The sequence below is a fragment of the Phalacrocorax aristotelis genome, chromosome 9 (genome assembly GCF_949628215.1).
Source record: "Phalacrocorax aristotelis chromosome 9, bGulAri2.1, whole genome shotgun sequence".
Taxonomy (NCBI): domain Eukaryota; kingdom Metazoa; phylum Chordata; class Aves; order Suliformes; family Phalacrocoracidae; genus Phalacrocorax; species Phalacrocorax aristotelis.
Genome location: NC_134284.1, coordinates 27,159,640 through 27,185,132, shown reverse-complemented (window position 1 = coordinate 27,185,132; position 25,493 = coordinate 27,159,640). Strand labels below are relative to the sequence as shown.

The window sequence follows — 25,493 nt, the reverse complement described above, 5'->3', positions numbered from 1 at the left end:
TAAGTAGTTAGATTTTATTATTATTGTTATTATGATTATCAATATTATCATAATTATTTATTCATTTTGATTCAGCCAAAGTGGATGTCTGAGAGTTAAACAGAACAGCTTTTAATTTTTAAACCTACCATTTAAAACTAAAGAAATGCACTGGAAAGAGTTATATTCTATTATGTGCAATTTCCACTCCAGTGGAAGGAAAACTCTGCAGACTGCCTGTTGAATCCCAAAGGATGTAATCGCTTTTCACTCTTTATATTTTTGCCAAGCCAGATAACATTACATCTAAGATTGAATGGTTGGTGTTCCCTGGAAGCAATACACTAAACAATCAGTATTTTGTTAATACTTTCTGCTCAGTGGGAGAAAGCTGTGGCAGTCCCTTCTTGTTTTGCATTATTGAAAATAAAAGGAAAGAGCTGTGCTGATTACAGTTGGAACATTACATACTGGTGTGTGTCTGTAGGTTTCATAGAAGTTGTTCCTTGTTTGTAAAATGAAAAAGTAATGTTGGGTGCTGCAAATTACCTTTATTAATTGACAAAAACACAATGTCTTTAGTAAAAATACTATGTTGGTTGGTTTGGTTTTGTGGCTTTGGGGTTTTTTTTGTTGTTGTTGTTGAAAAGTTGTAAATGAAAAGACGCAAATGTCTGTCTTCGTATCCTGTACTTTTTTGATGAGATTATTTTCAGTGCAGTGGGTAGGTCAGGCTTTTCTGGAATTCAGTGGATTTTGGATGACTTTGCTGTAGCTGTTGACAAGGTCGAACGTAAGACTGTAGGAACATCAGCACCTCCCTTTCCTTAGCCTTGGCCAAAATATTTTTAATAATTTGAGAACACTCAGTTCTGTGGTACAAATTCCATGGGACACTTTTGTTGCATGTGGATTTTGAAAACTAAGTTGTCTTTCAGGAAAATTAACCCAAAACCTCATGCTTAACCCTGTCGTGCAGCTTTGCCTTGGGTTATCAGATTGAGCTTTATTTCAAAGTAAATTACAGTATTGTTAATCTCAATATGCAAAAACCTTGGATAGGATTTCTCCCCATATCGCCCACCAATAAAAGTAAAATACTAAATTTTTGTCCCTTTATCTGTCATCTGGTTCTTTGAGCGGGGTGTCCTGTTTTGTAGTGTTTGGAGTTTTAGGGGGGTTTGTGTGTGTGATGTATGGGGTTTTTTGTTTATATTTGGGGGGGGGAGGTTTGGTGGGGTGTGTTTTTGTTGTTTTTTTCTTTTTTGGTTGGTGGTTGGTTTTTTGTTTTTGTTTCTTTAAACCTTTCCTTTTGGTGAGTATGGCTTCCCCCCTGCTCCAGCTAAAAAGCTTAAAAAGCTGAGATTCTTATGTAATGAAATGATCTCTGAAGCTGAGTCATCTTGGATTAATTTAGTTTTGTTTTTAATTTATTGCTTTTTCACCTGAGTTTACTGCAAATTTTATAGCACTGCAGTGGTGTTGTTCTCCAGCAACACATCTTCTGTAATGATTTGGAAAGTAAGACATTTAATAGCATTATTTGAACACAATATTCATATCTCATCAGCTGATTAAATGGGCAGGTAATATTTTAGGACTGTTGTTTCAAGCTTGTCATGCATTCGGTGTATGACATGCTGATTACCTTGACCGTGGTGAAAGATTCAGACCTCTGAATAGTAGCACTACATTGTGTTTGTGATCTTGTACGGTGAGATGCGGTTGTGGTGCCACAATGCTTTCTTATGGGGCTATGCCTGAGCCTGTACTGGGGGTCTCCACTTAACTCTCTGAACCATTTGGTTTGGAGGGCTCTGGGTTGGAGATGTGAAGAACAGTAAAAAAGTGGACATCACGTTTATATTTTCTCAAAATAGAGCCATCAGATTGTATAGACAAAGGGACTTCAGGAAAGGTGACTGCACTAATGTTGCTATAATTTTGATCTGGAGTCTTGCTATCCCCTGAACTGACTTTTCCTGTGTATTACTAGTGTTCCATGCATTTGCAATTGCAGCATCTGCTGCAGTTTTCTAGAAAAGATTTTGCAAAAATCCATTGCTTAAGGAATTCTCGTAAAAGCCTAAACTACTATTAAAATATTTAGTTATAGCAGGGTTATTTGCTAGCTTCTTAAATAGTCTATCAATTTCTTTTGCATTTAATAATCAGCACAAAGTTGATATGCCTGCTGGGTTTTTTTGTTGCTGTTTTTGGCTTTTTTCTTTTTTCCCCAAAGTGCTCTAAATAAATCTAATTGAAATTAGGTAAGGTATGTCATTCTAATATTCACAGACAAAAAAGTATTCTGAAAGATAAAAAAGAGTATCCTTAATGAAGCCAAGTGTCAGGAAAAGCTCTGGGGCTTTTTCAGAGCTGCTTGATTTGAAGATCAGTCTTCTATTCTTAGTTGATAGGTGGCAAAGACTCATTTGCAATAGTCCTATAACAAATCAGAGAGTACTATTTGCAAGGTGAGAATACTTACTTTTATGTACTGAGTTGCCATGAACCTGGTAAGGGGTTTAGGAAATCCAGCATCAACTGATTCAAGCAGGGAGTCTTTCAAGAGTCTGCAACTTAAACAACTATGATTAAAAAGTGTATATCATGAAAGATGGCATGTGGCTCACAGCCTTTTAAACAGTGGAACAAAACAAAATTTCAAAGCCTTGTTCTTGAAAGAATAAAAATTTTATCCATTTGTAATGTATGTTGCCTAATGGAGAAATGTGCTCAGCAAGAACTTGTCAGTGTTCCTAGAATTATCACTGTGTTCTAAAGTCTCTTACATGAGTGTCTTGACAGTCCTTTGGTGGAATTATTTGCGTCAAGGAGCAACAACAAGATCTCTCACTGTTTCTCCAGATGTAGCAATTTAGGAATCAGCCAACAGATAATACGATGCAGGGATGTTGAACTCCTCCTGTAGCAAGTGCCAAATTACATTTTCCACTAGAAAACATCACAATAGGTATGTTTTATAGATTTTTCTAACTTCAGGCTGTGTTGCTTTAGCTAATTACATTAAATATTGCACTTGGACAGATCTTTTAAATAAATAGTTTTATTTATAACACAAACACTTTTTTTTTTTAACTTGTCCCTTTTCAGCTATAGCCATTTTCCCTTCTATAGTGACATGTTTACTGCCCATCTTTTAAATTAATTTCTCAAAATCTCAGCTCCTGCGTGCTTTTAACAGAACCACCTGAATCTGAAAGAAGGCATTCCAACATTGTGACAACACACAGCTTCTCTAAAGATAATGCCTGGAGAGCTGGCAGTGGTTTAGTACCATAGATTGACTGTGACTTGTAATATAACAAAGTATAGCCTAAAATCTGATAGATGATTATAACGTCTAAATGATCATGACACTCTTCTATCTTAGGCAGATGCTAGAAATTTAACATTTTTTAGGTCAGTTGGGTTTTTTTTCAGTCCTATTCATATCTTGCCTCTCTCAGGCTGTAGAGCACCCGTTCAAATCTGTAGGTTGCTTGTGCTGTTTACATAAGTGAACTTGTAGTTGCTGTTGTTCTAATTAGGTATTGTTTTCCTAGAGCTCTGGGAGTCTTTCAATTAACTACTACAATACCTTTCATTTAGTAAGCTGTGGATCTATCTTGCTTAGTTGAGTATATTCAAATATGTGATGATAGTTGCTGTTTCCTTCCTGCAGCACAAATTTTAGCTTATTTCTCTGCCCTGCAAAAAGCACTGAAAGAGTTGCTTCAAATTCCAGATCTACAATTGATGGTGTAGCTTTCTATCTTTCAGTAACAAAGAGCAAGAAAGTGTCATAAGTATCCCTTCAGCAAATAAATATCAAGTAATGTAGGTTTTTTGATATAGTCTGAATCCTGTTGAACACCTGCTGTCAGACATGAAAGCTCATTTACCGAGGAAGGTAAAGGCAACAGTCCTGAAAGTCCTGAGAGTTAGTATCTGTGGCTTTTGTCAGTTCTTTAAGCCAATGCATACATGTAGGCCTTATAAAATTGTAGGAAAATCTTGTTTAAGGATTTCTTTTAATGCTCTGCTTCCACATTTCTATAAGAGGAGTTAAATACTTTTTTTTAATTAAAGTTATTTCTGCACTCTAGCAAGAGAAGTAATTTTATATCCCATCACTGTTAGTACAGTCTGTTGGTACAACTATTGTCTGACAGGACTATTATTTTTTTTTTTTTAACCTGGTTGTGTTTTCTGTAACCAGGTTGTCTTGTGCTGAGCCTGATGAAGGTAAATCTCAAGATGGATCAATTTTTTTTTTTTTCTTTCAGTGAATGCAAAACAGCAAGTTAATGCAGCTAGTATACAAGCTTATGCAAAAAAATGCTTTCGGGAGATGAGTATAGTTAAAGTACATTTAAGGAACATTAAATTTTCAGATTTGATCAAAATTGCAAATGATATCCAAGAATAAGGTTAGCTTGTTTGCATTTTTGAGTAACCTTATAAATGCCTAAGTTTATCAATAGTGAAATTAATGGTTTTAATGTTTGTTAGTAGCCCATAGCTGCATGCTGTATGTTTTTAGTGTCTGAGACTTGCTCCCATTTTTGTGAATTCTTTTGCAGGCCATATGGAGGTAGTTGGCTTTGAATTTGCAAGTGTAGTAGGAAGCATGCTATTGGTTTCACAAGTCTGCATTTTGGCAGAAAACTTTACTCATTTTTGTATTCTTTGCAAACTGAAGTCTGTTAGTTGCACTACCTTGTGAATTTTACTCACACAGTCAAAAGGCATCACTGGGCTTTGAACTGTGGCCTGAACTCAAAGTTTCTACAGCTTGGATGTGAGTAGGATGTGAGAAAATGTGTTCAGAAATATGGAAACTGAATGCAGTTATTTTTCACCCCATATATGGGGAGGGGGGAAAGATGTTAAAGGAAAGAAATCTCCTAATGAAAAACACACTAATCAGTAATACATTTTCTGTATGCCCTGATGCTCTTATTTGAAATCAGTCGTAAATATATTGCAAGAAATTCTTCAAGAGATCTGTTTTTTAAAAGAATAGCTTCTTTCTGAAGGTACATCATTATTGGAACACAACATGCTGGTGAAGAACTTGTTTATTAGATGGACTTTAAGTGTTTCTTTTTAATACAAGGAAGTGTAATAATCTTATTACTGGTTTTCTGGGGTTTACATATAATAATCAACATAGGAGATTTACCTGGGATTTGTTTGTCCTGAAATCTCAACGCTATAAAGAAATACTCATTACTTGAGTCAAGAATGTGTCTTTAGATTACTTTAATTAAAACAGTTTTGTGGTTATAATTTCATAGTCTGTTTTCTTTTAAAATGTAATAGCTTAAAGCTTCACAGGTAGCCTGGGAGGAATACAGAGAAATTGTCCATGCAGCCAGGGATCAGGTTAGGAAAGCTAAAGCCCTGATAGAATTAAACCTGGCCAGGGTTGTCAAGGGCAGCAAGGAAAGCTTCTACAGGTATGTCGGTGATAAAAGGAGGACAAGGGAAGATGTGGAGCCTCTCCAGAAGGAAATGGGAGACCTGGTTGCCTGGGATGTGGAGAAGGCTGAGGTACTCAATGGCTTTTTTGCCTCAGTCTTCACTTGCAAGTGCTCAAGCTGCACCACCCAAGTTGCAGAAGGCAAAGGCAGGGACTGCGAGAACGAAGAACTGCCAACTGTAGGAGAAGATCAGGTTCGAGACCATCTAAGGAACCTGAAGATATGCAAGTCCATGGGACCTGATGAGATGCATCCCTGGGTCCTGAGGGAAATGGTGGGTGAAGTTGCTAAGCCACTGTCCATCACATTTGAGAAGTTGTGGCAGACCAGTGAAGTTCTCACTGACTGGAAAAGGGGAAATACAACCCCCATTTTTAAAAAGGGAAAAAAGGAAGACCTGAGGAACTACAGGCCAGTCAGCCTCAACTCTGTGCCCAGCACATCATGGAGCAGTTCCTCCTGGAAACTATGCTAAGACACGTGGAAAATAAGGAGGTCGTTGGTGACAGCTAACATGGCTTCACTGAGGGCAAATCATGCCTGACAAATTTCGTGGCCTTCTGTGATGGGGTTACAGCACTGGTAGATAAGGGAAGAGCAACAGAAGTCATCTACCTTTGACACTGTCCTGCACAACATCCTTGTGATTGGAGAGACATGGATTTATTGGATGGTCCACTTGGTGCATAAGGAACTGGCTGGATGGTTGCACTCAATAAGTTGCAGTCAATGGCTCGATGTCCAAGTGAAGACCAGTGACAAGTGGCGCTCCTCAGGGGTTGGTATTGGGACTGGCGCTGCTTAGCGTTTTTGTCAGCAACATGGACAGTGGGATTGAGTGCATGTTCAGCAAGTTTGACAACAACACTAAGCTGTGTGGTGTGGTCAATGTGCTGGAGGGAAGTGATGCTATCCAGAGGGACCTTGACAGGCTTGAGAGGTGGGCCCATGTGAACCTCATAAAGTTCAACAAGGCCAGGTGCAAGATCCTGCACATGGGTCAGGGCAATCCCAAGCACAAATACAGACTGGGCAGAGAACAGATTGAGATCAGCCCTGAGGAGGAGGACTTGGGGGTGTTGGTTGATAAGAAGCTCAGCATGACCCAGCAAGGTGCGCTTGCAGCCCAGAAAGCCAACCGTCTCCTGGGATGCATCAAAAGAAGCATTACCAGCAGGTCAAGAGAGGTGATTCTCGCCCTCTACTCAGCTCCCATGAGGCCCCACCTGGAGTACTGTGTCGAGCTCTGGGGCTTCCAACATAAGAGAGTTGTGGACCTGTTGGAGCGAGTCCAGAGGAGGGCCACGAAGGTGATGTGAGGGCTGGAGCCCCTCTCCTATGGAGCCAGGCTGAGAGAGTTGGGGTTGTTCAGCGTGGAGAAGGCTCCAGGGAGGCCTTATAGCAGCCTTCCAGTACCTGAAGGGGGCCTACAAAAAAGCTGGCGAGGGAACTTCTACAAGGGCATGTAGTGATAGGACAAGGAATAATGGCTTTAACCTGAAAGAGGGTAGATTTAGATTAGATAAAAGGAAGAAATTATTCAGTATGAGGGTGGTGAGGTGCTGGAACAGGTTGCCCAGAGAAGCTGTGGATGCCCCATCCCTGGAAGTGTTCAAGGCCAGGCTGGGTGGGGCTTTGAGCAACGTGGTCTAGTGGAAGGTGTCCCTAGCCATGGTAGGGAGGTTGGAACTAGATGATCTTTAAAGTCCCTTCCAACCCAAACCATTCTATGATTCAACTAACTAAGTCTATAATCTTAAAAAGGGATGCTGTTTGTACTGCAAATACAGTTAAAATTCTGCTCTATTGTTTGAAATATGTAACTAGAATTTCTACAGCTGTAGCTGATGCAATATTTATGTCATGGCATGAATTCCAGGCAAGCAAACTTGCATGAGATAATTGATAATTGTAACTTTTTTCTCTGACCATTCTAAGTGCAAGGTTATGCATATTAGTAAGTCTCATCACCAAAGGCGTGATTTTTTTGCCTCTTCACATTTTGCTCACATCTCATTCTGTAATTTTTCTAGTAACTGAAAGCCTCAGTCTTAATCAAAGTTCATATTTGATTGATGGGGCTTTGACATTTTAGTAAGATATGGTTTTGGAAATTTCAGTTAAAACTCTGCTGTAGTAGCACCTTAAATATAGCAAGTTCTTGGGGCTCCCAAGTCAGCAAAATCAATGAGGAAAGTTATCAAAACTTCTTGGGAGATGTTGAGGTCTCTACTGTGCAAGAGAGATTTACTTTGAAGAGGGCCATCTTGTCTAGACTGTGCTCTTCCTAGAAAGGTTGGACGAGGTGATCTCTGAGGTCACTTCCAACCTGTGATTCTGTGAAGTCTTTTCTTTGGTGATTGTTCTTATCTTGGAGTTGTAGGCCCCACTAAGTGCTCTGAAATGTGGGGTTTAGTTAAAGACCAGTTATGTGTAAAGTAAAACACCAATGGAGTAATTTCACATCTTCATCCCCAGAACTCACTAATTCTTTTTCTAGCTGAGTATATGACTATTACTATAAGAGAATTATCTTGGACTTGTTTTAAATTCTAATGTTTTGGCATGTCCTGAAATAGTATTTGTCTGATTACTTTCTGATAGCTTAATTACATTTTGTGCAACTACGGTATCAGGAGAGATGTACTTACATAGACTGCGTTAGCCTGAAACACCAGTATTTATTGTATCACCAGTCTGAGTTAGTAAATTAACTTGGGCATGAGGCAATGGAGGTGTGGGTGTACAATTTATTTCTTCTCAAGCACCAGTGTTTCAGCTCTTGGTAGCATAAAATAATAGTGGAGTAAGACATATTTCTTGTCTCCACAAAAACTGTTCTTAAAGACGATCTAATCAAAAGTATACCTGTCTTTTTCATTCAGGATCTTAGCTGAGGATCGAAAAAGTTGTATTTTTTTCGGTAAGATTGTAGAAAAAATGGTCAGGAAAAGACCTCATTCAGCAGTTGGAGTTTTAGCCTTCTAGGCTGTTTCTTACCTAAGAAGCAGCATGCTACATCAGCTGCCATCTTCTGGTTTTGTCGTGGTGGTCTAGTTTTATTCCAGTCATAAGTAATTGCATTGCACTAGGGGAGTGCAACTGAAGTTGCAAAACTCAAGGAGGGAAGTCAAGGTGGTTTCTAGGACATCCTGAACAAGCTCATATAGAACAAAGGACATCAGGCTTATTTAAAAGATTATTTGTCTCTGTATAGTAGCGTGTGAGGCATTTAGCTGTGGCCTTGTGGGATCCCTGCTGTGGTATACAAGTTATGAATGTATCTCTGCTGCACAGCTCTTAGAATCTAGGTTTGGGACAAAGTAAGAGATGAACTGGACAGTTAGGGAAGTCTAAGTAGACAAAACAATAATTATTAGCCTGATAGGCAGTGCTTTTCAGCATATTGACGGCTTACTTTGTCTAATATGTTTTGTAGACAGAACAGCAAAGGAGGGACTTAAAGGAAAGTAATGAGGTCGCTTTGCAAGTGCATATAGGGTGTGATGAACAGCAAAGAAGAAAGCATAAAAACACCTGTTCATCACATGGAGAGTAGAAACTGATGTAAAGGACCAATTCAGCATCAATTTCTTGATATGGAGTGAAAAATGATAGGGAAGAAGATTCCATGTCACAAGGGGGGAAGTGAAGGCCAATAAATTGTGCTTATCAGCACTGATACCGAAAGGCAACATGATCTAAGCCTTAGGCACAAAGAATGATCTTTGCTGTGATAGGCATCACGAGTGAAAAAGGCACACCAGTGAAAAGTTGAGAAACTGATAGGCAAGTTTCCAAACTCTGAGACCATTAGCTAGCCCAGTTGATGTAAGACATTGATAGATTTTCTTCTATGTTGTACAGGGAAACTAGAGATAGATCTGAGACACAAGACTGAGAAAATTATTGGTGTCAAAGATGCCTGTATTACAGCCCATAGTGATAGGTACCTGTGTGTTATGATGAATATGAAATCCAGGGAGTCATTGGAGAAAAGTGGCTAAGGACTGTGTTAACAGCCATATGGAACTTCAGTTGACAGCTAGGCAGTGACAAGAGATGATTGATGATTGTCAACATTTCAGATTCCTTAGCAAGAGTTCAGGTCTAGAAAGATAAAACTGTCATCTCTGTGGACAATGGCTATTGAAATTTCTGTAAGTGGCGTTATCCAGCTGTAGGAAGAGATGAGAGAATAAGTGAGGATAAAGATTTTATGGATTTATCCCTCTCTTCTACCTCCTTGAGAAACTGCAGGGATGGTTAAGGGTGTCCTGTGAATAACACAGCGGGTATGGCTGGAAGAGAATTGGGATGGGAACAGAGAAAGGGGAGACAACATGCTAAGAGGAACACGTACAGCTATTTGACAGGCGTCTGTTAGGCAGAGAAGATTTGGGTAGAGTACTGATTCTGAAGCTCTCATAGGAGAAGGTAATGTGAAAGCTGAGAAAAAAAGTGAGATGGCAGGATAGTTTTTAAGGCAAGTTGTGATGTTTGCGATAGCTTACCTGGCCTGGAAAAGACCTGAACTATGGCTGGATATACTAGAGTTTGGGAGGAGGTTATAAAGAAGAGTAAAAAGAGATGGGAATTCATGGAAGTTGGAATATAGCCATTGGTTTGGTAGCGGGAGCAATAGAGGAGAGTGACAGGTAACATTGTGTGTGGATTGAGGAGAAGGAAGGAAGTAAGTGTAAGATTCGGAGCTTGGTATTCATTGTGGAAAAAACGCGTGATGTAGAAGCCCTGAGGTGACTTGCTTATGAATGTTGGGTTGATCCTGTTGTGTGACATTGAACCCAAGTATTAAAAGCTTTAAATAACAGAATTCAGAGATTATCAAAGAAATGCTACCATGGTTATGATCTCCTTTAACAAGATGGGTTTTAACAGTTGTTCCTATTTAGGAATCCATTTAAAATGAGAAATCGCAGGATTTATCAGTTCTCCTGTGTCTTAATTTTTGTCTAAGAATGCTTTTTTTTTTTTGTGAAGCTAATTTACTTCAGTGAGTGTACTGTGTATTTCATGTGCCTGCTTCACTTATATTCTTCAGCAGCAAATTTCCAGGCTTCATCAATGCTTCTTTGTATTTTATCACTATGAAATACTCTGACTCTTTTTCTATCCTCACTACAAACAGGGACAGTGATGACACTGACTTGAAAATCTAATTAATACTGCAATATATTAACAATGTTCAATATTTTGAATCTTCCTGTGTATGTTTCAAGACATCTGTTTCACAGCACAGGGAGTGAATCAGTTCCTTTGGTGTTACTCAGACAACCTGTTAAAAATAAATCCATACTTAACCAAGTCTGCTTGAGGAGTGGTATGACAATAGTTGGCTACAGCACCTTGCTTCCTCATTAGTGAGATACCTTTCCCTTGGCTGTCTAGCAGATGATATTGTGAGTGACACCCAGCTTTGGAGAAGGCAGTACTGGTGCAGCTGGAGCTGAGAGAAGGAAGAGGTACAGCAAATTTTGGCCTGGTCTTGTAAAGGAGACTGTGAGTTTATATAGTGGTTGAAGTCTGAATTTATGGAGAACTGACTGAGATGGAAGTGTGAGTTATTCCATCCAAGGCTTTTCTTTCTTTTTCAGCCTGTCTGCCAGTGCAGGCAATTTTGAATACATGAAACAAGTTTTCTGGGCCAGTGTTATCATTGCACCAATAAAAAGCAAAACTTGGAAACCATATAAAACCACATGATATTAAGCCATTGCATTTATCCTTTCATGAGAAGATAACAGGCCTTTCAGATAAATGGTAAAAAGACAGCATGCATCCTATCATAAAGCGCCTCTTGGCATTCTCATCAAGTCTGGGAAAATTGGGTTTTATTTTGAAATTACTATGAAGTGTTATGGGGAAACTATTTAGAATACTGGCATTAATAATTCTCCGTTAAACTGGTCTTGTTTAATTTAACTTAATTTACTTACTTATATATTCCTTAATTTTAAGCATGGGGGGAGTGGGGGGGAGTGTTTTCTCTCACCCCTGTGGCTAGGAGAACAACTGTGGGTTTAAATAGTGGCAAGGAAAGCTTTCACTAGACTTGAAGAGACTTCTCCTGGCAACAGGAATCCTGGATTTCTGGGGTGCATGCGTCAGGAAAGTGGTGGAATTCCCATCATGAAAGGCTTTTCAGAACAGGTTGAACAAGCATCTCTGCAGGATAATGTAGGTATAGTTGATCCTGCCTGAGGCCAAGAGACTGCAATAGATGACCTCTTAAGGTTTCTTCTAAGCCTATTGTTTTATGTCCATATATGACTCTTCTTAAATATGAGGTCAAATTTCCACTACAAGATTCCACATCAGATATTTATTCTGTAAACGATTCCACAGTCACTGAATATTGAGACTACGTCTGAATCTTCTACAGGGGAAAAATAACATTGTGGGCTGTTTACAGTAGGTGGTTACATGCACTTTCATTATCTGTGGTTGCATCCTATAGCTTCCTCCTGGCTTGTGCTATAGATTTTACTATAGCTTCCTTTAATAATACTGTTGGAGAAACTCAGGGCTGAATTCTAGTATATTTACAGCGCTGGATAACTTCTTGTGTTGAAGTATAGTTACTTGAAAACATCAGGATACAGCATACAAACTTGGCAGGCTGAAGGAGAGCAGAAACATGGACTAAAATAGCCTGGAGGACTGAGGAGGAGGAGGCTGAGCGCTTGAAGCCTGGGCTTTGTTTGAATTTATCCTGTGCCTGCTTCTAAAGTAGACTGCTCTCGCTCAGTATCTAGCTGTCATTAATGCAGATCTCCAGTTTGGTACATGTAATGTGTCCCACAGATAAGTGTACCGAATGTTTTTAAGTATTGCCTATGCAAACTGAAGCCCAACTCTGTTTAAGTGGACAATGCTAATTTAATGAAGAGCTTTTAAATAACTAGGTTCAATCTTCGTGGTTCAATATGTGATGCCACATTTTATTTACTGGAAAGATCCGAAAGAACTTTCTTTGCAGACAAAAATTACCAATTCTGTCACATTCTTTAGGGACATCTGTCATTATGGTAGCTTTGCCTTTTAAACATGTTATCTCTGTTCCATCCCCATGAGTTTACAGAACAGTATTGTGACTACAGATGGGAAATTAAGGTGCAGAGGGAGAGAATTGTTAAAAGCATCTGTTTAATTTTAAGCAGGAGCTTAGGGTCAGGTATCTTTCAGAGGATTTAGTGTAACATAGGATACTTCTCTTTGAATACAACCTTTATATGCCTTCAACCAGTCTCAGGAAAAATTGAATCACTTTAGCATCGCTGTATTAGGACTTTGTTTCTTGGTAGAATGTTTTTATCTTTTCTTACAAGGCCCTCAGCTGTTAACTGTGTGCTTCCAGCTTTTGTAGTAAATTACATGAGGGCCTACAGAACAAATCCATTTTGAATACAGCATGAGGCAGAGGCCTTCAACGGGGGGAACGTCGCAAATGAGCATATTATTAATAATCATATTACAATACATTTGCACCAAGGGGGTCAGGTGGGTTAAGTTAATATGCACAGTCTGAGTGTTTAACTTTGCAGCAAGTTACACCTGCTAACATGAAAAGGGGTATCTCTGGAGATAAATATATTTGTGCACACATTTATTTAAGGTGGAGCAAAGAATTTGAACAGAAGTTTACATCAACCTAGATTAGTACTAGCTCTTACTGCTAGGCTTTTTTCCCTTATAGATTTCATCCTGCTTTTTCTTCTTTCTGTCATCATGTCAAGTCATCTTGAATGTTATTAAGGTGGGAGGGGAAGGAAAGATATTTTCTGTTTTGTGGCCATTTTCCAACTGGAATAGCTGGGAGCAGTTACTAGAGGAAAAGTAGTCTTTTGATGTTGTAACTTTGAGTGAAGAGAGCACGCTTAGTACCACTGTGGCAAGGTTGCATGTACATTCTCATCAATGCAGCAAGCTCGGGGGTGGGGCTAAAGTAGTACAGGAAGAACCAACTTTTCAGAGGTTTTTAGCTCTAGCAAGTATACTAAGCAGATGCAATCCCTTGAAAAATGTGACTTTTTTTTTTTAAACTCAGGCTTATCGTTTAACCAAAGGCTTACAATTCAACCAAATATAACTGTATCTTCAGACAAATTGCAAAAATCGTGTCTGTCATGCAAAGGGTTGCCCACCTGTGAAGCTTCAGGTTACTTTGCCAAAGTATGTCTTTATTTGTAACATTTACATGTTACAATTTCAAGCATCTAACATAGCCAAAACTTGTGCCTCCCCTCCCAGCCTTATTTTCAGACAGAACTAATGCATTTCGACTGAAGCTGTAAAAAAAAAAATTGTCAATTCACTGCACTGACAAAAAAAAAAAAAGAACACAAAGGACTAAAGTGTTGGCAAAGTTACAAAAAACTGAAAATTACTTTGATGGATTGTGGTAACCAACCTTAAGCATACACTTCCATTTACAGGGGAATTATAAATCTTACCCATAATGTTGCTGTTGTCAATTTTTTAAAATATTCTGCTGCTTTTCTTTTTTTTCTTTCAGATGATATTAACTGTGTTTCTGAGCAACAATGAACAGATTTTGACAGAAGTTCCAGTTACACCAGAAACAACCTGTCGCGATGTAGTAGAGTTCTGCAAAGAGCCTGGAGAAGGGAGCTGCCATCTGGCTGAAGTATGGCGTGGAAATGGTAAGTAAAATGTTCAGTGAAAGTTGGTTTAAATATATGTACCAATTATAAAAAAAGGTAAGACTGACTTTTCAATATTAATGATTTCAAATTGTTCTTTGGTTTTGTTTTTTTCCTAGCAAACTTTGATGCAAAGCAGGGTAATTAAATATCTGTAGAGATTAATGCAATCTTGACATGTTCTCCTCTGTTTTCTTCCTGAGCATGGAGTATTTGGTAAAAGATATGTTAGTGTTCTGTATTTCTGTTTTTCAAATTACATAGACAAAGTATTCAGTATCCCCATCTTGAAAGAAAATGGGGAGGTATTTTCACTTCTGGAAGCCATTTATTTCAAATAGTCTTACAGAATATACAGGATGGGAGTATTTAAATGACAATAAGGAAGCTCAGTGATCTTCTCTTATAGTAAGTGGGAGCAGATCACCACCTGTGTTCTTTCCAATCCAGTTTCCTCACCATTCGGCATGTGAACACAACCTGAAATTTACGAATGAGTATAGATTTTTTTCCCCTTCTGTATCATGAATAGCAGCTGTTCTGCAGACAGAATTGTGCCAGAATTGGACATAATATCCCTAGCTTCTTCATGAACATCTCAGCTCAAAGATCTGACAGCCTCCCTTGGGGCAGGTAGTAGTGCCCATATCCTGTTTGTGTTGCAATTGTTGTTTCACAGAATAATGGGATAGGAAGTTCTTTTCAGGAGTGTGTCAAAACAGCACTGTTATGGATTCTGTTTCTAGATGGATTCTTGCACATAGTGCAAGCCTCCAGGTTATAGTATATCAATGTATGGATGTGAGTAGAATCAGTTGATGGGTGAGGATAACAGTTAAGCAGGTTCTTATCCCTCAGTTATGAAGGTCACCCCTGTTTAAGCTGTTTGTCATCTGTTTTGTAAAAAGACTCATGAGGTCATGACTTGATATTGAATTCTTTTGCATAGGGAGGTTTTATTTTGGTCAGGGGCTTTTTGTCAAACAGACAAAACAGGTATTATTCAGGTGCCTTTGGAGCTTTTTTGTATTAGCAATCTCGAATATTTTCCTCCTGGGGAAACTTCCTCCTCTTTTCTAAACTGTTCTAAGACTTTGTAAACGGAAAAGGTGCCTCAAGGAGTCATTTCCTAACTGGATGAGAACTCACAGCGTTTAGGCAAGAGTGAGCAGGGGAAAGGTTAAACATGTTTGCCGTTCTAGGAATACAAATTCAGTTCATGCTTAGTTAGAAAAATTGTTTTTAAGGATGAAACTTACAGGAGGGTTACAACTTTTTTTTCAAGTTGGAAATACAGATTACAGAGAGTCTATGATGCCAAGTGCATTGCATAAATTTCTAAAACAGATCTGCAGACTGTGTTTAACAGCATTCAAATATCCCTAATATTTTGCAGTTGCTTGTTTGTGAAAGTGTAACATATATGGTATTATTTGTTCTGCTTTCAAAATACTTTGAGGGTGTACTACTTAAAAAATGTAGAGAATGTTGTCAACTAGCTTCAAAGGGTGACTGGAAACTGTAGCCAGTGATCCTCAACATGAAACCCTGGCAAGTGCAAGCACACATTTTCTATAATAACTTCTGAGAGTGAGAAAATATTTTACCTATGGATGTAATACATTATTTTTCAGTGTGTTAGATATCTAAACCTAAAAGTTTCTATAAAGCGGGAAATAAAACTTATCCTGGAAGTTGTAATGGAGAGACTAAGATTAAATTTGGGTATATATTGAATGGGCCTGTCAAAGTTTTCAAAATGTGCTTGAGGCTCCAAGTTTCTTTTAAAACTTGGATGAAGGTGCTTTCTCAAATCTAGCTTCATTTGCTAAGTACCTGAGGTGATAACTGTATAGATCTGTTCCACTGAAAGTGTGGAACAGAGAAGACTAGAGAGAATAAAATAAAAAATGAAACACGTGCATATGTTTCTGGATCTCTTGAACAGGCATGTACTGTCAGCAAAAAAAGATATCCTGCAGACTGATTTTAAGTCTCTCTGACAGATATTTCAGCACTAGCATTTTGTTTGTTGTTCTTAAATGTAGGATACTGTTACGAAATCTGTGTGTTAGATCAACTTCTTGCCCCAAAGTCTGTGATACATAAATTTCTCAGTGAAACAACCTGATTTTTTTTTTGTTAACAGGGCATAAATATGATATTTTTTCCTTCAGTTGCTCCTAAGAACTAAATTGAACCCTTTCCCCTTAAGTTTTTAAATATAATTTTGCTTGTAGCAGAGATCTCGTGTAGAAAATGAGTTTAAACAGTTGAATGCAACAGTTCCATCAACAAACAACTTTAAACTATGGTTCTGAGTGGGAAGTGTGAAGCAATTTGCAATGAAGCTGCAGCATATTGTGCCAGTGGAAGAGGATTTTTTTCTCTTCTCTTACACTGTTTCTGACCCTTCAGCCCTCATCCTCAAGAGAGGTCTAAAAATGTTCTTTCAGAAGACATTTTGGAAAGTAAAATTCAAAACAAAGGTTAATACAGAAATTCATGGGTTGAGTAAACACATTAGGTTTTGTCACACACCATAAGTGACCTGTTTTCTTGCTAGTCTCTCCCTCCCATGTTGCACAGGTGATAAATCACAGCTCTGCATGAAAGAGCTGTCAAACCTGTCCTCCTGTGAATGTGCTTAACTCCTCTGTTCTGCAGGTAGTCCAAGTAAATATACATGTCTACTCAAATTGAAAACAATGGGTCTTATAGATTGTAGTTCTATTATCAAATGCAAAAAAACCGTTTGCCCAAAACTTGTCCATTTCGTAAACTGTATCAGTCTAACAAAATACTGTCTCTTCTAATAATCTTCATCTTCTGAATGTGTATGTACAAATAAATGAGAAATACTTCATTTTATTTTTAGAGGGTGACAGAGATAGACCATTTTTCTGGAAGAGAAATGGTCTATTAAAAATCCATGCAAGTTTGGCCCCAAAAACTATGTATGATTTCTAGAGTTCAGAGAAGGATTACAATAGCTTAGCTGTTGGAAAACATATTTGTTTATTACGCTAGCTTCTCTCTGTTTGCTTTTGTGTGACAAAGAAATGGTTGAGGAACTTCCCAAGCATTGTAAAATGTTTAGGTATTGTTTGTATTGTAATTAAGAAATTTATTTTTCTTACAGCTGTATGGCATAAGCATTTGGTTTCTTTGCATTTGATTTTTGTATTTCATTCTCTGTTCTCCCTCCTTTCCAGCTTTTTGAGATGAGTAATAGTTGAAAAAGTCAATAGCATTTGTGCTTGATGTATCGGTACATTTTGCAGCACCTTGTGCTTTGACAGTTTGAAGCTTCCTCTTTCTGTACAGATTTCTCATGCTATAGCATGAATATTCTTCCTCATTCCCCAGCTATTGCAAATGGCAGTTGGTAAGGAGGTCAGAAGACAGGTGTAACACCAAGAACTTGTAGTATGTTTCAAGAGAGAATGGATTTCAACCTTTAAATCCACCCAGTACTCAATTATTAACTTCATTTACATCTGGAATGCCCTTCAGCAATTGCTATTAATTGGTCTTCCTGAATTCAGTTGTAACATAGAGGCAGGTGACCGTGAAAGAAATAGTTGTTTACTACAAGTGTACTTCTGCAAACCTGAAGGGGGAAAGACTTGTTCCTGGTCTTGCAGTGAACTCCCCCGCTATGGAGATAATCCATTACTTTCTATTCTGGTTTCATATATAGCAGGCATAAATGTGTTTATTACACACAGCAGGATACATGTAATCAGGATAAAAACAGACTGCGAAGTCTGAAACATAATTTGTTTTAAATAGTGGATATATAGTTCCAAAAGAAATATTTTAGCAATTCTCTTCTAAAACATAGATGCCGTATCTGTGTTTTGGGCTTTCAAGACGTTTCAATTATTTCGGAATACTTGAGGCTCCTTTTCCTCAGTTTCCTTTTAAGTTAAAGTTTTCAGGATAGGCTAATTTTAAGTTAAAGAGAACTGAGGCAAGCTCAGCTCTCAAAAGCTTTTCAGAATTTTCATCCCACTTAAAATGTAAGGCACTTTTTGCAAATAAATATGGATATATGCATATATCATGGTTTTCCACTTAGTTACTCATGAAAACAAACATGATCCAGATAATTTTTTTTGAGTTGTTTAAGTATAGGGATCCAACCTGTTTATTATTACTGTACACCCATTCTCTTATTTCACATTTTCTTCAATCTCTTCTATTTAAACTTTAAAAAATTAAAGTTTGAAATAGTAATGTGAAAACAATTAGACAAATATGTCTGAAGCTATAACAACTGGGAAAAGGTTAATTGCAGGATTTTTTGTTTTGGATTCTTAAAGAACAGGTATTTCCAGAAAATGCTCTTTGTGCTGTCCTAACTTACAGCAAATACAATTGCTTTTTCCTGCAATTTTTTTTATTTAAACTGAAGGCAGGAATGGGGACTCCAATTCTTTTCATGCCTTGTTTCAAGAGTTAATGTCCATTTCTTCTTCCTCCTTTTTTGAATCTGTTTCATGCAGCTAAGTTGTACAGAGTGATTAGTGCTTCTCCATTTTTTCTTTTAGCTGTTTCAGTGATGATGCTGCTGCCATTATTTTAACCTGTTTTCTGTTTAATTTAGGGCAGTATATCCCAATTGGTTTGGTGGAAGAATTGCAAAAGTAGTAGAAAATGGCTTTACCATTTCTTTCCATGGTCATTTCTGAAAAATATTAGCCTTGATTCTTCAAGGTACATTATGTAAATTAAACCTTTTATTTTGAATAGCTCCTAGGATCCGGGCCTTACTTTTAATGGGAGACCAGCCTAACCAGGAGCAATGCTGCAGCCACTCCTCGGCATTCCAGAATTAGCCTAACCCTGTTCAGACATCCAGTGTCTTGGTACCTATTTATCAAGCTTCAGTTCTTGCTAGGTTTACCTAGCAATTTTTGTATTTGGGAAAAATTCCTAAAGATTCTTATCTTCTGTGTCCTAAAGTCTCTGAACTAAACCATTTAAATATGTTTACACTCTGTGATCTTCAGAAGACTCACACTGCAATTTTAGTGGACATGCTTCAAAGCACTTGAAATCCTACTTTACTTTAGGAGCTGAAAAACCTGAAAATCATGTTTTTAAAATTCCTTTTCAAGAACTGAGTTGTAAAAAGCCAGTGACCTTTTTCTTGTGCGCATAAACACTGTTGACAGTGTTTCTTGCAGTCCATTTGAGTGAGGAACAAGAAAAAAGAAAAAGAAAAGCATCTTTTTTTTTTTAATCCAGGTGTGATTTGGGGGGGGGGGCAGGTGGGTTAGGAAGATAGGTAACTTGTCAGGTAATGAATATAATTAGCTTGTGGTTTAAATGACCCTTCCTGGTTGAAAGCAGCTAGATCTGACTGTGGCTAAACTGTGTTAATCACTGTACCTATTTGACATGACAGATTTTGACAAGATGTGTTATAGTATTAAATGAATTGTGAATCAAGTGATGAAAATGTATTGTTCTTTAAATACTACAATTAAGTATCCCAAGAGTATTAAGACATTTACGGAGTTCTGAAAGCGTACAAATTTAGGTAAATTTCGTTATAAAAGGGTGTATTTGTGATGTGGTTTTCTCAAGATTTTTCCAAGATGTCTGTTATATCTTTGAATCATTTTGTCTTCTCATGTCAAATGGGTTAAGTATGAAATGGATAACAAATTGTTAGCGGTGCTGTGCCGGGTAGGAGATACTGTGGCTTGGGTTTTGGGGACAGAGAGCGTTTTGCTTTTGGGAGGAATGCAAACTCCACCTTCTGGTTTCCATCCAAGCCTGATTTTCTTTAGTAATACTGGTTTGACATGGTGCTGCATGTACGAAAGCTAATTAAATCTCTTCTGGTATAATTTTATTCTGATCAGAAGATACCTTCTAATACTTTGCTTAGTATTATATTTAAAAGGGAAATTTTCTTACCTTAATGAAAACATTTAAAAATAAATGCAAGTGTAATTACGGAAACAGTGAAAACTTTGCTTTTTGAAATTTTTATTATTAAATACTAAATGAATAGTGTGTAGCCTCTTGGTAATAATATATTTGATCAATTTGGAAGAAATAACTGCACTGTGAGAATGTTTCAGATTTCTTTTGCGGAAAACATAGAGACTGCTGCATAGAGCTTAGCCTTTATTTGTTCAAAGATTTGCCAGTAATTCCACATACACTGGAAGTTAATGTCTGACGTAGTGTATTGGAGTGGGAGCACCTGCTCAAGTCCTTAGGAGATCAAATGCCAATGTAATGATAAGGCTTTTAGTCTGAGTGGAAACCTGGAGGTTCAAACTGAATGAATCATTTCAGTAACAGAACATAACATCCATCTGGTGGTGATGGGGAACAAAGGTGCAAAGATCGGCATTATGAGAAAGGTTGTGATGAGGCACTCCTACATTAGGGTTTCTATACGCTGATATTTTGTGTATGGTTTTGCAAACTGGTATGTACTGCTGTTAATGTAGCTCACTGCTTATAGTAACAGGATAGCTTCTAATAAAAGTGCACCTACTTTCTGTTGGTGCCTGTTTTTTTGACTTTGCATAAAATACATTGGATAGACTGAATTGCTACCAAAAGACACATTCTCATTCTTAATGGGAATTCTGTAAAACTTTACTTCATTTAAAATAGTTGTGATAAGTTTTTTGGTCTTGCACTTTTAGAGCGTCCCATACCCTTTGATCACATGATGTATGACCACCTACAGAAATGGGGTCCCCGCAGGGAAGAGGTGAAATTTTTTCTTCGCCATGAGGAGTCACCAACTGAAAGTAATGAACAGAGTAAGTACGCTTCTGTAGTGTTGTTACGTAAATGTTTTTAAAACATTTCTGAAGCGAGATGATTTTCAGTTACTTTAGGGAGCTTCAGTAGATACATGTAATACAACTTCCTTATTCCTTATTATTTCAAAGCCGTTTTAAACCTTCCTCAGTGGTGTATTCATTCATGTTCTCAAATTCCCTTCTCTAGAATAATTTCCACTAGTCTGTTGAGTAATATTTTTGTAGTAAGTTCAGTTTCTATTCTGCTTAATACTGATCCAAAAATGTTGGTGGGTATTAGAGGCTGAATGCATTTTTTTTTTCTTGTTGAAAGTCCCTACATTTTGAGAGGGTGGGATTGTTCTTTTTGACCTTCTGTTTTCCTCCTGTTGCCCCAGAGAAATGTCTCGGTAAACTACTTTGCCTCCTTTAGAAACTAATATCTATTTTACAGACATCGTTGGCAGAGGTCTCGGAGGCTTTACCTCCTCAGTGGATATATCAGTAGATATATTTAATAGTGGTGATAATTTCCACATTGAAAAATTGCTGGTCTGCTTGGTTCTCCAGGAAAAGGGTTTATATAAAACAGTGCTGTATTAAGTGGGGCTTTTGTAAAAGACTGGAATGAAAAAACAAGAAGGATTTAAGTTTTCTGATCTAGCTAGCACAGAGTATACTTAATTTATGAGAAGGCTTTTGAGGCTGTGCATTATATACTTAATGTCTGTCAGACTGTCTGAAAGATAGGAAAGAAATCCCTAAGTGAGATGTATATTTGCATGCTGAGATTATCCATACTCATTCAACTAATCTGACTACTTCTGACAACTGAATTTCAAGTCTTGGCTCAGTCCTTATTGCTTTGAGGTGGGATTTCCTTTCATGTTTCTAAGTGGTTGCTGGTTGTTTTGAATGCCAGAAGTAGCAGGCCCAATAATATATGAGGGATTTTTGTATTAATTAGGTACTTTGTAAAATACTCGGTCATCCTTTGGGCAATACAAATTTAAAGTATGTTAAGAAATTTAAGATACACCTGAAGCCACAAACTTCCATGTACGAGGAAAATACCACTTTTGAATCATGTGTGCAAGGCTTTTTAAGTAATCATTGACCTATGGATCGATTTGTAGATTAAAGTTGTATACAGGGCATTGGAAAGGCTTCCTCTACTATATTCATTTATAATGTATTCAACTGAAACTACTGCTTCTGTGGACACTGAAATATGAAACTTCAGTAGTCATGCCCAGTACATTCCCTTTCATGACATCATGGCCTAAACACAAGTCAGAAAAGTAGAGCTGTATGTCGGTACTTTTAACAGAGGAAGTCTGTGAAGTAAATGTTTTATTTCTGCTGACTCCACTGCTTACAAAGAATTGGAACTAGCAGAATAAAAATTCACATGTAAAAGCTTTTTATATAAAAGTTCTTGAACAGATTCAAGAGTGAAAACCATTTGTGTTGAAAATTGAACTTTGCACTAAGAGTGATACTTTACTTGTAGGTGGACGTCAAGCCCAAAATCAAAGAAACGGCATAAACATACCTGTGGAGAAACGTACAGAGAATGGGGTATGTAATAAATCCTACAGGTTCTGAATCAATTCTACTCAAATATTTGATGTTTTTAAAATTCTTGTTTTTCAAGATCTCATATGGTGCGAACTAGTGGAAAATGTCTAGATCTTGTTCTGTTTTGATTTTTTTGTTGTTGTTGCTATAAAGTGAATGGGACAATATGGCTTTTTCATTAACTACTCCAAATTTTCTGTCTAGAAGGAAATTCACTTCTGTGATGTGAGAAGCCCCAGGAATCTATTAATTACTGCATTATCTAATCTGTCTTCCTCTGTCTTATTCTTCCTGTGTGAAGGAAAAAAAAAGACCATGACACTATCCTTTTATACCAGTATTGCCTGCCCATACATCTTTTCTTGTTCGATCTATCTCACTGGTATTGATTCATGACATAGCGTCATATGTTAAAACATGAGAATGTACCTATGGATTGGGATGTTTTCAGATGCTGGTAGAAGAGGTTCATACCCCTCAGAGACACCTCTTTATACTGTTTTTTATGCACTTGCTTCATTTCTATGTATATTTTTTTAACGAAGGTATTACTAGATTTCCAATTTAAAATACATATTACATAGCATAGGCAACCCATTCGGTGGCATTCAGTGAATCCTGGCTTGAACATTCTCTCTTTTACAAGCAGAACGTACTGCATCTCTCTCAAAATTACCATGGCTTAAAAACCTTCTACTCCTGAGCTGAAACTCACTTTACTTTCTTCCCTCGCTTTTCATCCTCAGTACTAATGAAGGCTCGACAGAGCATATTCTGCTCTCATTTGCTCATGGCCATTCTGCTGCCTTTACTGAGGCACTATAGCTATAATTTACTATTTTTAAACATTTTTAACTTTCAGTAAAGAAATCAGAGCTCACCAGTTCATAGTTGTGTTGTCTCCATAAAGCACTATCAATTTCTAAATACACATAGGACTCTATCAGGGTAAAATAATGCTTTAAAAGTTTTAAAAGGCAACAGATCAGGTTTTTCAAGCAGAGATGTCTTAATAAAAAAAAGAACTAAAATGTTCAAAGTAATTGTGCAGATTACACAATTCTATGCTTGTATATTGCCTGATAATTGGCATCTAAAATTCACACACACATACTCTCACACATTCACTCTCTCTCTCCCTAATATGCAACAACACAGTTGTTCAGTCAGTTTGCAGCTCGTAGCAGCTTGTTTTGTGATTGGCATGTGGGCATAGTGGAAGGAATTTTTTTCCCTATTCAAAACAGTTAATCATGTATTACTTTCTACGTTCCGTTTCTGTAGAGACCACTGGCTGATACCCTCTGCTGCACGTATCCGTTTATCCTGCTTCCATTGTCATATGGACAATGTAGTGAGATCATAGCGGTGTAATGTGCTAGGGGAACATAACTCTTTCATGACCTGCCCGATCTATTCCTCCATGTAATTCGTAGCACATATACTTCATTTGAGACATAATATCTTTGGAAATTAGGACTGCTATGTACAGTATGCCTTATAATCTCACTTCTTGACACACTGAAGTTTATGATAGCATGGCTTTGTATTTAGTTCAATTTGCTGTTAATTTTTATGGGTAAAGCTCGGACCTGGTAACTTGAATAACACTGTGACCTTTGCGCCATTCAGTATATGTTTTTTAAAAACCCCAAAAGTTTGGCCATAAAATTAAAATTTATTGGGTACTGATCACTTTTACCAGATTTAGGAAATTATTAAAACACAAGAAAAACTGAGACCTGAAGGGTCTATATTAATGTAAATTGTGGTGGGGTTTATGCCAAAACTGGTACAAATTAGGTTTTGAAAGTGTATAAAACTAAGATTTTTCAATTGTGCCAAGTTTTAAATCAGAGGGGGAGGGGGAAAAAGAGGTGGCTTCAGGATCAAGGATTTAATCAGCTTACATTTACGTAATGCATTAGGCTTATTCATTGTCACTGGCATGCTGGATGTTAGACTAGCCCTAAAATCAATGCAAACCAATGGAACAGTGAAGACGGCTCAAATCTTACCAAATATTCTGCATTCAGGTATACTTTTATTATGTGTACTGCTTTAATGTTGAAATAATGGATTTTTACTTAATATCTGGGTAGAGCTGAAAGTGTGACATGCATAGAAAACTTTAAGATGAACGTTTGCTTTAATGTTAGAATCAATAGTCTTGGAAAAAATGATGGTCAATCTGTTTGGAATTAAATTTGGATAATTCTTTTAATTGGCATTTTATCCTATGCAGTAGGATTTTTTGTTCTTTGAAACCAGATGTGCTTGATCAGCAATTATTTAAATAATGCTTAGCTTAAAATCATATTATATAAATGCTTAGTTTTCATTAGATTATGTTCCAAATGAAGATTTCATGTTAAAAATAGAATGGGCTAGGTCTCTCCAAACAGTGAAAAGTGCATTGTTTACAATTGTTCGTTGTAAAAAGAATATTTATCTCTAAGTGCTCATTTGAGAGCTTTGCATTCTGCGTAACAAATTCTAAAGGAAAAACTATGTGATATTTTGTAAATTGGCAAGATCTCTTATGCCTGAGGTAACCTTTTTGGGTTTTGCTTTTGTTTAAAACTTTCCTTCTTGGAAGTGGAATTATGCTGTAATCAGGGCCTGACTTCTTTCCACCACTGTACAAAGGTATAGATATGTGGAGTTAAGCCTTACATAACTAAACATTTCCCTTCAGGGAGATTGAACAGTGTCTCGAGAGTTTCTCTTCTCTGAGAATAGCTGCTTTTCCACCTCTTCCTTTCTTTTGCTTGGGTAACTGAGCCAGTTTGATTTGAACACAAGTTAGAACAAGGGAAATTCTAAATATTGGGAAAAATGTTTTCTCAATGAGAGTAACGGACATTGGAACAGATTGGCCAGAGTCTGTGGAATTTCTATGTAGCTGAATAAAGGCCTGAGCAATCTGAATTGCTCCAGGTGGGAGATACTGAACCGGGTGACTTCCAGAGGCT

General features: G+C 37.5%; 1 protein-coding gene across 4 annotated transcripts in view; it reads left to right on the top strand.

Annotated features, from left to right (window-relative positions):
• Positions 1-25,493, top strand: part of PPP1R13B (protein phosphatase 1 regulatory subunit 13B) — a 73,043-nt gene that overhangs the window by 13,880 nt on the left and 33,670 nt on the right. For all 4 annotated transcript variants that reach the window (XM_075104010.1, XM_075104011.1, XM_075104008.1 and 1 more), the window contains exons 2-4: positions 14,008-14,155; positions 20,836-20,955; positions 22,451-22,518. In XM_075104010.1, coding sequence (XP_074960111.1) covers positions 14,008-14,155; positions 20,836-20,955; positions 22,451-22,518 — 336 coding nt within the window. The remainder of the gene's footprint in view (positions 1-14,007; positions 14,156-20,835; positions 20,956-22,450; positions 22,519-25,493) is intronic.